Consider the following 13,602-nt stretch of genomic DNA (forward strand, 5'->3'; position numbering starts at 1 on the left):
CTGCGATGCTAAACAAGGCAAGGCAAGCAGACGGGTTAGGAGTCTCCAAGGAACTCTTGCCTGATAGCAGAATCCGCATACAAAGTCAGACAGGCTAGAGAACAGGGAATCCAGATGGACACAGAGCCAAGGGTCCAGATGGAGAGCAGGAAGCAGCAAGGTAGGGCCGGGAACTACAAGCATTGTTTCCAGCATCTGACTGTTGCTCTAAGCTCTGCTTCAGAAGGCTGAAGCCAGCTGGTTCTCAGCAGTGCCTTCTCTGAGTCCTTGAAGGCTGATCAGCTGCTGGTGGAGTCACTCTGCCTTCTCCCCCTTCAGGCTGCTGTTCAGCAGGCAAGGCTGACTACTGGCCCATGACAATTACTGCCTCTGATCGTGGAGACAGAACATAGCCATCATAGTCAGTAGCCATGAACTTGTCCTCTTGTGTGTTATTCTGATCCTCCATCCAAGTTGGTGGCCATCCTTGCCTGCTGTGGAAGGCAGTTCCATCGTTTATGTGCTGCAGAAAGAGGACTTTTATCTGTCCTGAAATCTTCAGCTTCACTGGATGTCCATGAATGTCTTGAGAGAGGGAGAAAGCCCTTTCGCTCCCCATTTTCTCCATGCAATGCACAATTGTATAAACTTTTCTTATGTCACCTCTTGCCTAAAAAAACCCCCAGTGCTGCAACCCTTCCTCATAGGGACATTGTTCCAACCCCTTGAAACTGTTGGGGCTCCCTGCCTTCTGCTTCTCCCAATAATAATAATAATAATAATAATAATAATAATAATAATTTTTTATTTATACCCGGCCCTTCCCGGTTCAAAAACTGGCCTCAGGGCGGCTAACAACAAATTTAAAACTCTTAATTGTAAAAGCAGCATAAAACGCAGTATAAAAACATGAATAACAATAAAATTCGAAAATCAATTAGATAATCCCCAGGGCTAGCTGGCTGAATTGGTCCTACTTGGGCCAGCGAGGAGGCCAGGGGAGAATTAGCTGTGGGGTCTCAGCGCGGGTAATCTTCATAAAAGGGGAGGGGGAGGGAAGAGAAGGGAAATAAAAGATCAGGCTGAGTTCAAATTAAAGGCCAGGCGGAATAGCTGTCTTACAGGCCGGGTGAAAGGAGGTTAAATCCTGTAGGGCCCTAGTCCCATGGGACAGAACATTCCACCAGGTTCGGAGCCATCACTGAGAAGACCCTTCTCCCAATGGGTACCAGCCACCACTCCTCCCTTCTGTTTGTGTCTTTCCCCAGTCGAGACCGTGAAGACTGAGCTGCCCAGCTGCCTGATGGAGGGGGAAGACGGCTTCCTCGAGCTGCCCCACCACCTCCTGCAACAGACCGAGGACCAACTCCCTTCCGCTTCCTATGGTGACGTGGGGCCCTTTGTCACCTTCTCCCCTCCCCTCGACCAGGAGGACTACCTGTGGGGGCTGGAGGAGGGCGAGGGCGTCAGCGACTTATTTGAGGCCTACGACTTGGGCGACCTGCTAAAGAATTGAGCCCCCAGGATCCCCAGGTCCTTCTCATGGTGCTAATTCCCTCCACTCCAGAGCCTCGGGGCTTTTCTGCCTTGGGGCACCTGCTTGCATTTGGGCCCAGCGGAACCTGCCTGCCAAGACCTCCACAAGCAGCTCTCCAAGAGATCCTTATTCATCTCAGGCTTTTCTGAAACCGTCGTGGACGTTGTGCGTGACACTCACCCCCCCCCCCTTAATCCAATGAGAAGTGCCAACAGCTGCCATGGGGGGACCCCCCTCCCACTCCTTTTCCTTCTGCAGAGGTTGCAAGCTGGATGATTATCCCTCCACTCCACTCGTGGGGCCAGTAGCTATAATAGCCCATGTCTGTGACTTTTCTAGGGACCCTTGAAAGCTTAACCCCATGATGCGTCCTTGTTTTGCTCCAATTTCTCGCCGAGGCAGAAATGGTCCATTTAGGGCAGTATCGGTAGCACCCGGTGTGTTTATGGCTGGCAAAGCAACTGTGCTAATCCCAGCAGCAGATTTGCCCTTTTCCTTGGCTTTGGCACCCTGAAATTATGGGCCAATCTGCCGGGAGAAGTAATACTTTTAACAACTGCTTGGCACAGGGTACTCTCCTGCGATTCCTCTCCAAGTATCATTCCTGTGGCACGATGTGTCTGAGCTAAAAGCCCATCCTGGTGAAGCCGATTAAACTTGAAACTTCCTTTCCAGTGCGCTCTGGTATGAAGCTGCAAGGTCGCATGCTTCCTCCGAATGCACCATGTGACGCTCTAAATCTGAAATGAATGGCTGGGGAACCTGTTAGACTGCAGCTCCCATCACTCCAGGCTGGCTAGGGCTGATGGGACTTGTTGTTGAACACTGGGAGGACCACAGGTTCTCTCCTGTATCAGGAGGGTAGGGGAAGGTTTCCTTTGTCTCCTACGGTAGCTAGAACAAGGTGAGGTTGGCTTATTTTTTGCAGGCTGAGTTCTAAGCAAGCCGTGCACATCCCTTGCTAAGACGTCTATGGAGAGGCTAAGCTGCACTTTTTGGACTTAAGCCATGCAAAGTGATCTGTCCTCTTCATTTCCAAGGGTAGCCTCATCCTTGGAAATGGAGCCATTTCTGGTTGGTGGAACCCTGCTCCTTGTTTCAAATAGTTCTGCCTTGGGCAAAGCATTATTTCTTCCGCTAGAGTTGTCTGACCCCTCCGGACATTGTCAGACTCCAACTCCCACCAGCCCCGATCAGCAGTGTTATTGATGAGGGATGATGGGAGTTGGAGTCCCAGCAACTTCCAGAAGGCCAGAGGGTTCCGCATCCCTGCACTGTAGCCCCCGTCCCAAATTTAGGTACACCAGAAGATGTAATCTCTCGTCATTCATAATCGCTAGATGTAGTAGCTCACCCTTGAGGTGTTGGAGGAACTCAGCTGGAAAGTTTGTGACCCTTAAAGCAGGGATTGGGATACCTTTGGCCCTCCAGATGTTGTTGGACTCCCAACATCTGGAGAGGACTGCAGATTCCCCAACTCTGCCTTATTGGTTCAGTTCGATTTTAATCTTCAACCTCACCATTGTCACCAAATCCTCCTGCCTAACAGAGCCTTATTTCTTTGTATCGGGGCTCGTCATCTTTGGGTATCAAAGGTGGCTGTCCAGTTCCTTAATTTGGCTTAGTAAGTGAGCGAGCAAGGCCTTTTCCCAAGCTTTTCCCATCCATGACCAAGAAATATAAAACAGGGAAGCTCTTTTGGCTGGACCCATTGCTGTAGGAGCCTAGAAGCTTTGGAGTTGCATAGAATTTGTCTGGCAAGCACAAAACCTTGCTGGTTCTTCTTGCTGTGTTCATTGCTCTCTAAAAGTTGATGTCCCGCCAGTTCTTGTCTAGCAGAGCTAGACAAGACACAAGCCAGTCCCTGAAAAGACCATCTTTCTATTCTCCCTAGAAACGTTTAGTGAAAGTCTCTGAACATCACATTATGTGGGGAGCTTTCCCACCTTTGCTTCATGCATTGTCAGCTGCGACTGTAAAATAGCAGCATGATGAACCATCAAGCCCAAGCATCCAGTTTGTCTAGATCATCTATGAGAGAAAGTTGGGGTGCAATTTAGATGCATCATTCTTGATGACTGACCTTGCCGTCTGGGTCTGGTGGGAGCAGTGGTCTCAAAACATCTGGAATGGCCACAGGTTCCCCATCTCTGCTATAGGGGATGCATACTTTCTCAGGGAACAATGGTTTCATTTGTTCTGATGCTCCTGACCAAATAACATGCTGCCTTTGGAGGTGCTGCTGCTCTGAACTGTTCCTTGTGTCTCTCTCTGTCTCTCTTTCCTTGTCTGTAACACACACACACACACACATACAGAGAGAGAGAGAGAGAGAGAGAACACTTCTTTGTGGAATGAATCGAGAGTCTTGGAACCAAACGTTTTGTTTGGGTATTTATGGTAAGTGACAGTGCCTGACGGTGGAGATTTGGAAACACTCTTCCTTGCAGCCTCATTTACTCTGAATCCACGATTGCAGGTGTAGTACTTTGATTGGAGGTCTGTCACCGTGAGTGCCATTCAGGGAGAACTGGGCAGTTGAACTTACAGTAGAGGGTACACAGCCATCCGTCAACATGTCTGGTGCCTACCTGATCTTCAAAGCACAATTTGCACCCCAATTTGAACAGATCCTCAATCCACATACTCCTTGTCCTCATGGTGCATGACACCAAATTCCACGAATAAGTTAAGCTGGTCTTTAAATCATAGGATTTGAGCCATGGGTTTGCCTCCTGATGATCACTTCTTCCATGGCTGAATTAGGCTTAGTTTTTACTGGAGCAGCAAACCTGCATCAGGTCTATAGCACTTCAGGCTGCAGGAGGAACTTGCATAATACATATTGTTCTCCTGTGTTTATTTTTAAATGTTCCTGCATGTGGAAAATGGGATGTTAAGGGTGTGGGCCTGCCCTTTTCTTCTGGCATGCTAGTTTTCTGCTTGCAAAGACTTGTTTTGTTGTTGGAGCATTAGGTCATGGCAGTCCCCACCGGCAGTTTGCCATGTTCAAATCTAGGCGGATGGAAGTGCAATACCTCAGTAAGGACTAGGAGTTTGTTGTAGCACTAAATAATCAAGCAATAATCTGAAGGTGTGGATTGCAGGAAAGTGAGACTGACTAGTTGCTGCCTTGGACTGTGTGGCCTGCTGCTGATATCTGCTGTTTCCACTAGCAGGGATCAGCTTGACACAGTCCCTGCACGACAACAAGTGTGTTGAGTGAATGCAGCCCTCCTTTGCAAAACATCTTTTCCTGATACAGCACATTAAAATATCTGGAAAGTGTTCCATTCCCTAATTCATTAGGGAAACATAAAAGGGTGAAAATTGTGCTTTGAGGAGAAGATTCCATGTACATTATTTATCTTTTTCAGTGAGTTGTTTGTTCCCTGCAGCTACTGTAAAGAAAGAAAGAAAGATGGGCTTCATCCTAAGGTGGCCCAGCCAATCAGGGCTTACTTTGCATTTTGAAATCACACCATCATGTGACCAAATACACCAGTTGCGTGGAACACCATTCAGTTCTTAGTACCCTCCCAAATTAATGGGACACAGAGCATGAATTCATCCTGGATTCAACCACTGGGTTGCCAGTTGCCAACCTCACTTTAAACTCTGATAGCTCATTAATTTGGTATAGATTATTTTGAGGCTTGTCTGGAAAGCTGGGGGGTGGGGGTGGGAATGGGCATGAAAGTCTTAGGTAAGAAATGCCACAGTGCTGTTTTTTGGGGGGGAGGTATTCATTCCTTTTCTGCGACAGAAGGACACTTAAGGGCTATGTGTTATATACCTGTTTGAAAATAAGCTTTTGGAACTGAATTGTCTTAATTGATTTATTTGCATAGATGAGGTTCTTTACTTTGTACATAGCAAAATGAATTGTGAGTTTGGGGCTTCATCAACCCTTCTGGGATACCAAATTTCTGCAGCATTCAGTTGCCTGCAATTGTTTCAAAATGTGGTTTGGTGTAGACCTGGCACCTTCCAGGTGTTTTGAACTACCAGCACAGTTGTTGTCCAAAACATCTGGAGTGCACCAGGTTGGGGGAGGCTGTTTTCTAGAATACTTATTTCTCCATGTTCCTGTTTCACTGGATGGTGTTGGGGTTTTTTTAACCAGTTTCTGAATCTAGATTGTAATACGGGTTGAGCATGCGCCAACAATGAAATCGCAGCTCAACTTTAGTCTTAATTCACCATATGTTCAGAGAAGAGGGAGGCCTGTTTTGATTCTTCAGTGCTTCCCCCTGTGTACAAGGCCTTTAACATGTTATTTGGGCCCAACGTTGTCCCCGGTCCTGTCTTAAATATTGTAAAAAGTTGTATATAATCATTGCACTGTATTTATAATGGAATCCCTCTTTGACACTGTTCTGCTGTGTGGCTTTTGTTTGGGACTGAGTATTTAAAGACTTCTAGGTTTTCTGTAACTTTTGGCCTGGTGGGTGGAGATGTATGTGAGGGTTTTGTTTTGTTTTGTTTTGTTCTAAACTTGAGGCACTTGGTGATGTGTGTTTTGTGAACAACAGCAAAAAGAAATAAAATGTTTGAACCAAGCAGGGACCTATTTTGAGTTCTGTTTCCATGGTCATTAGGTTTTTTTGTATTTTGTTGTGCGGGAGAGGGTGGATATTTCTAAGCATGCCAGACTAGGACCTGGGAGACCAGGGTTCAAATCCCCACTCAGCCATGAAGCTTGTTGGGTGACTTTAGGCCAATCGCAGCCTCTCAGCCTAACGCACCTCACAGGGTTGCTGTGGGAATTAAATGAGGAGGGAGAGAGCCATGTGGGCCACCTTGAGCTCCATGGAAATAAAGGTGGGAGATAAATGCAGCAAATAAAGAAATGCATTAGTATGTCCCAAACTTTTAACTCAGGGTTCACTAACATGATGCCTTTAGGCACCAGTGTAACTCCTGTAATGGTAAAGGTAAAGGGATCCCTGACAATTAGGTCCAGTCGTGACCGACTCTGGGGTTGCGGCGCTCATTTCGCTTTATTGGCCGAGGGAGCCGGCGTACAGCTTCCGGGTCATAAGGCAACAGGTGAGAAAGTAAAGGGACCCCTGACCGTTAGGTCCAGTCAAGGATGACTCTGGGGTTGCGGCGCTCATCTCGCTTTACTGGCTGAGGGAGCCGGCATACAGCTTCCGGGTCATGTGGCCAGCATGGCTAAGCTGCTTCAGGCGAACCAGAGCAGCGCACGGAAAGGCCATTTACCTTCCTGCCGGAGCGGTACCTGTTTATCTACTTGCACTTTGACGTGCTTTCGAACTGCTAGGTTGGCAGGAGCAGGGACCCCCCAAAAAATTGCAATACATGAAAGACTGTTGGCTCCTCCTGTTCAGCTCCTGGTTGCAGTGGCTCAGCCTCTCCTACACTGAACCAACCCCATTAAACATGCCCACACATTGTGGGACGCTGACATTTGATGACCACCCTCCCATTGCAAACAGAGGATAGGTGCAAATAATTTCTTTCCATGAACTGATGTGATAGTAATTGATATAGGTGCCTTTCCCACCCCCCACCCCCATTTATGCTGGCACCATTTTGCAGTCCTACCTCTTCTTCTGCTCTTACATGTGGCAACCATTATGCCACACATCCCCACAGCCAGCCATGTTGTGATCTGGGACGCCCCCTGTGGCAGCCATTTTGTGACTGCCACACATAGCGCTGACTCGCTCATTGCTTTTGCAGGAGCTGGTGGGCCGAGAACAGAAATCCTCAGTGTGTGTCCCTTGCCCATTCAGCAAGCCACCAGGACCACTGTTTCCTGGTTAGCCAACTGTTTTCAAGTGCCATTTCCAGGCGCCTGCCTTGCTAGAGTAGCCATTAGGTCTTCCTGGTCAGGAAAAGTTTAACCAGGCTTCCTATTTGGCTGGGACTAGTAGTGGCCGGTTCCCATTGGGGCAGAAGGCAGGGAACCCAAATAGTAGATAGTAAACAGCTAGAGGCAATGACCGGGAAAGCCAGTTCATCCCCTCTGCTGATTTTCCTACAGGGTAACACTGACAGTGCATTCAGACACAGGGCTTGTTCCATTAGCATTCCTGATTAGAAACCCAAGAATTAATGATCCTTTTAGACTGCTGATCAGAAGGTTGGCAGTTCGAATCCCCGCAATGGGGTGAGCTCCCGTTGCTCGGTCCCTGCTCTGCCAACCTAGCAGTTCGAAAGCACGTCCAAGTGCAAGTAGATAAATAGGTACCGCTCTGGCGGGAAGGTAAAATGGCGCTTCTGTGCGCTGCTCTGGTTCGCCAGAAGCGGCTTAGTCATGCTGGCCACATGACCCGGAAGCTGTATGCCGGCTCCCTCAGCCAGTAAAGCGAGATGAGCGCCGCAACCCCAGAGTCATCCTTGACTGGACCTAACGGTCAGGGGTCCCTTTACTTTTTCACCTGTTGCCTTATGTGACTATGGCTTTTGAATCAATATACCACCATGTTGCCACACACCTTTCATGCACATGTGCACTTTCGTTCCCTCAATTCACTTGTGGAAATGCCGGGAAAAGAGCTGTAGGCCGGAATACCGCTCTGAATTTAGTTCCACAATTTTCTCTCCCACCTTAACCAATTATCACAAACAAGTGGGGAACTTCCATGCTGGATGCTGCTGGGTTCCCCGAAGCGACTTTTTTACGTTGTGTGAAAGATCACAAAAGGTGAAAATTTATCAGGAAAATGGAATAAAGTGCTGTCTGAATGCAGCCTGAGATGAAGCTGGCAGTCAAAGCCACTTTCAAGTCCACAGAATCCTGAACAAGACAAACAAATCCCCCCAAATTACTGAGGCTTTTTGAAGAAGTATTTGGGATGTATGGACATAGGCTGCCCCCATGTGGCTGTCTGCTGAACAAGGAAGAACAGAAAATACTTTAAGGGCAGAGAAATGGCTGGATTTAAAGCTACTCCAAGGAATCTGCTTTTTAAGTTACTCCCGGGGTGGGGTGGGAGGATTTCTTGCTGCTACTTGCTGTTATTTGTAGGTGTTTTGTATGGTTTTTTTTTTTTTTTAAATGATATATTGTATTAATGTTTATATTTTTCAAACATGTTGTAAGTCACTTGGAGGCCTTTGGGCAGTAAGTGGTTAACCAGGCTGCCTCTGCTTCATCTATAGATTATTATGTAGATCAGGGATGGTTGGCTAAATATAGGACTCCCAAGTCCCGTCAACCCCCTGCCAACCTGGCCAACAGTCAGGAATGATGGGAGTTGTAGTCCAGCATCATCTGGAGGCCAAAAGAACATTAATGCAGACCTGCTGATCTTTCTTACTGTCATTCTCTTTTTCTTTTTTCTCTTTCTCCAAGCCATGTAAGGCAATGATGAAAATGCTGGACTTGCCAGTGGCCTCTCCCTCAACGGAGGTCAGCCATGGGTCAGGGTTGCTCTCTCTTTGGGTTTCCTGCATTCAACAAAAGGTTGGACTGGATGGTCAGCAGGGGTCACCAATGTGGTGCCCATGAGGGCCAGTATGCCCACCAATACCTTCTAAGGTGCCCAGGTAAAGGGTAAAGGGACCCCTGACCATTAGGTCCAGTTGCGGCTGACTGGGGTTGCGACGCTCATCTCGCTTTATTGGCCAAGGGAGCCAGCGTACAGCTTCCGGGTCATGTGTCCAGCATGACTAAGCCGCTTCTGGCGAACCAGAGCAGTGCATGGAAACGCTGTTTACCTTCCTGCTGGAGTGGTACCTATTTATGTACTTTCACTTTGATGTGCTTTTGAACTGCTGACAGGAGCAGGGACCAAGCAATGGGAGCTCACCCCGTTGCGGGGATTCGAATTGCCGACCTTCTGATCGGCAAGTTCTAGGCTCTGTGGTTTAACCCACAGCGCCACCCGCGTCCCTTCAAGGTGCCCATGAAAAGTCTCAGTAAATACCTTCTAAAAAACCCACGATGCCTGGGAGACTTTTTGCTTTTCTTTATCAGTTCCTAATTGCAGTGGCTTGGTCTCTCCTGCATTACACACACACACACACTTAATCCCAGCCACATTTTTTGGGTGGATGGCAGGATCGAAAAACCACTTTTCCTGAAGGGAGGTATAAACAGCGTCATTCTTGGAATGTGGTGGTAGTTAATGTAGGTACCTTCTCTCCCCCCCCCCCAATGTGGGTGGTTGATTGAAAGGAGGGGCATACCTACAGCATTTTGTGGTCCTGTCTCTTTTTCTGCTCTTTTATACATCTTGCGTTATGTCACACCCCACAGCAGCCATTTTGTGACTTGCACCCATGGCACTATTCCAAAATACCACATGTGCCCACTGGCATTGAAAAGGTTGGCGCTTCCTCATCTGCAGGGCTGCCTCCAACTCTGCTATGCTTCTATTTCTGTTCTTGCCGTTTTGAAGAGATTTACCGGTATATCTGCAACTTGCTAGGAATCCTCTAATCGTGCCTGAAGATACATTAGCAGAGTCCCTTTTGAGCGGCTGAATTAAGAGGCTTCCTCAAGGGCAGGAGCTACCCTTTGCTACAGAGTCTGGGCCAAGTGCCATAAACAGGGGGAATTCCCCAAGAAACCCCACAGATAAGGCAGGGTCCATGCCTGTTAAGTGTTATGGCATTTTTCAGCAGCAGTGCTTCTGAGGGAATGCTTCGTGCTAGCACTTTTGAGTTTACAATGCTTAGATAGCATCAGTGTACGTGCTGCATTCAGGCAGTCCTGGCTTGCTGTACTATCAGTTTAAGGATTCAAGAGTGAACTAAGCTGAGCAACAAACTTGAGTCACACTCAAACATAATCTGCTGTAGAGAAAGTAGATAGTGATAGGTTTTTCTCCCGCTCTTGCAATACAGGGTCATCCAATGAAGCTGAATGTTGGAAGATTCAGGACAGATGAAAGGACTTCTTCACATGGAACTTGCACTCACAAGAGGCAGTGATGGCCACCTGCTTGGATGCCTCTAAAAGACATGACTGGTAAGGCTATAGTTGATAGCCAAAATGTTTTGTCATAGCATCCCTCTGAATGCAAGTTGCTGTGAATTACAGGTAGGGAGAATGCTGTTGCACTCAGGTCATGCTTTTCGGCTTCCCATTGGCATCTGGTGAGGATGCTGCACATAACCAATGAAAACAGGGACATCCTATTCCATCATATCATCATCATCATCATCATCATCGTTGTTGTTGTTGTTGTTGTTATACCCCACCCATCTAACTAGGTTGCTCTAAGGCAGCCTTTCTCAACCTGTGGGTCCCCATATGTTGAACTGCAACTCCCATCACCCCTAGCTAGCAAGGACAGAGCTGAGGGATTATGGGAGTTGTAGTCCAGCAACATCTGCGGACCTACAGGTTGAGAACCGCTGCTCGTAAGAAGTGGGACATTCCAGGATCAAATCAGAAACTGGGTCTGTCCTTGGAAAATAGGGGCACTTGGAGGGCCTGCCAGCAGGCTTTGTCTTATGTCAGGGGTCAGCAAACTTTTTCAGCAAGGGGCCAGTCCACTGTCCCTCAGACCTTGTGGGGGCCAGACTATATTTTGGAAAAAATAATGAAAGAATTCCTATGCCCCACAAATAACCCAGAGGTGCATTTTAAATAAAAGGACACATTCTACTCATGTAAAAGCACGCCAGTTCCTGGACTGTCCACGGGCTGGATTTAGAAGGCGATTGGGCCGGATGTAGCCCCTGGGCCTTAGTTTGCCTATCCATGTCTTATGTTCTTATGAGGTTTGATCATATAGCATTTCCGGTGAACCAGAGGTGCTATGCAATGTGTGCCAGCGCCATACTAGCATTGGACTAGATGAGCCATTGGCCTGATCCAGCAGGTTCATATGTTTTCATGTGTTTGTGGCACATAGCCCTCACATCTTTGTTAATAATAATGGTTTTATTTGACCCTGCCCATCTGACAGGGTTGCCCCAGCTACTCTGGATGGCTTTCACAGTAAGGCTTTCGATTGCAGAAATAATTCGCTTCCCAAGCATCATACCTGCTTCCTGTGGGAAAAGGAGACCACTCCAGATGTTGTCTGTATCCAGCATACCCAATGGCAGGGGACTGTGGGAGGCAGGGATGGTGGAGAAAATTGATTCAGTTTGCACGTTGGCTAATTTGCACCTCCTGAAATGATAAATGACCTGAAAGACAACCATCCTTTGAAATTCAGAGTTCTCCTAATTTGGTAGTGCAGTTCTCCAACAAGGAATGTGTATAAAAATGAATGTACAAGGGTAAAGTATGCATTCAAATGCATACATTAGTGAAAACAGCATACAAAAAATGTATTGCATTAGGGGAAACTGCTTGCAAATAGGTGTATATTAGGAATATGTACTAAAATGCCACCAGATTTTCATGGAGATATTTAATAATAATAATAATAATAATTAATAATTGCAAACTGATGTGGAAATGTGGATTACTGAAGAGAAACTGAAAGAACTTGAAACTGACCGCTTCGCCCATGCCTAATGGGAGTCAAACTCCAACAACATCTGGGATTCCCCATTCCTGTAATAGGCTGAGGAGTTTAAAGTCTCCCTAACCAGAGAGATGCAAATGACAGAGGCAGGCTGGGAGGTCTCCCTGTTCTTTCCCCAGCTCCCTCTTTTCATTTGGAGGTTGTTGGGGTTCCCTCATCCACCCACCCAGGTGGTCTCGTTTTTCCCCTCTTGCCAGAAGAATGTGATGAATCCAGGGTTTTTGTGCAGCATTTTCTGTAAATCCAGACTGGCTGCCCCGTCGCCTTCCCAGAACTCAGGTTTCCCCTCATCTCTCCAAACAGGAATTTCCATCTGTAATAAATTAGCAGCGGAGGGTTTTTAGACCAAGGACTTTTGCTGGAAAGCAGCAGCAGTAACCAAGGGGAGGAACTTGCAAGCAGCATTCCCAGCAGCTGGGAGCAGGGGCACTGAGTAGAAAACTGCCTCTTTCCCCCATAATGCCCCCAGTTGTTGAGCTATGGAAAATGCTGCCATCTCCTCCAAGTCTGGACCTCTCCTCTCAACCATGCCCTGGTGATCCTCAGAAGGATGCAAAAGCAAATGTTAGGATCCACTGGCCTCCTATGCATAATTTTAGTAAACTGACCACAAAATGGGACAGTGCTGTATATACATCCAGCTACACAAGCCAGGGCATTGCAGTGATGGACTGAGCCCCGACAGCTAGGGCTGGCACCTCGTCAACCCACCCCTGTAGTGCTTGAATGCCACCTTGTCAACTGACCTCTAGGTAAAGGTAAAGGTAAAGGTACCCCTGCCCGTACGGGCCAGTCTTGACAGACTCTGGGGTTGTGCGCCCATCTCACTTAAGAGGCCAGGGGCCAGCGCTGTCCGGAGACACTTCCGGGTCACGTGGCCAGCGTGACATCGCTGCTCTGGCAAGCCAGAGCCGCACACGGAAACGCCGTTTACCTTCCCGCTGGTAAGCGGTCCCTATTTATCTACTTGCACCCGGAGGTGCTTTCGAACTGCTAGGTTGGCAGGCGCTGGGACCGAGCAGCGGGAGCGCACCCCGCCGCAGGGATTCGAACCGCCGACCTTTTGATCGGCAAGTCCTAGGCGCTGAGGCTTTAACCCACAGCGCCACCTGCGTCCCTCAACTGACCTCTAAGTATACTTAAATGCACCCTCATCAACTGTCCTCAAAAGTTACTTCCACATGACCTGTTCAATGAGCATTCAGTCTGATTTGTTTGCAGAGAGATTAGATGACCTTCACCATTTAATGAGCCTTCACCCTGATTCGTTGATGGGGAGAATGCTAGATGACGTTGTGTTATTTCACGCTTCCCAGTGCATTTTTCTCGTGCTTTCCTTTTCGCAAAATGTCCAGTCTTCTGGGGAAGCAGGATTGTTTAGCGAGAGCTCCCAACTCGGCTTTAATTGTGCAGCCTAGATTTGCCAGGATGCAACTGAATCCCACCCGAAAACAGTGACCATCAGGAAGTGCCCCAAGTACCCTTGAATGGAGAATATAGAGGGAGAAGGTCCCTGCCCTGAGGAGCCTACAGCCTAAAACTTGAGGATAAAGGAAAAGTGAGGGGTAGGGAGGCAGGGTTAAAAAGAAAAGCCATAAACTGCTGTTTCACCTGTTCAAGCTT

At 47.8% G+C, this 13,602-nt stretch overlaps 1 protein-coding gene across 1 annotated transcript in view; it reads left to right on the forward strand.

Annotated features, from left to right (window-relative positions):
- The window catches only part of E2F2 (E2F transcription factor 2), a 39,454-nt gene extending 33,376 nt beyond the window's left edge, over positions 1–6,078 (forward strand). The window contains exon 7 of the mRNA XM_079986184.1: positions 1,248–6,078. Coding sequence (XP_079842310.1) covers positions 1,248–1,495 — 248 coding nt within the window. The 3' untranslated portion in view covers positions 1,496–6,078. The remainder of the gene's footprint in view (positions 1–1,247) is intronic.
- Positions 6,079–13,602: the final 7,524 nt, after the last annotated feature.

This window comes from Podarcis cretensis, assembly GCF_951804945.1.
Source record: "Podarcis cretensis genome assembly, chromosome: 8".
Taxonomy (NCBI): Eukaryota; Metazoa; Chordata; class Lepidosauria; order Squamata; family Lacertidae; genus Podarcis; species Podarcis cretensis.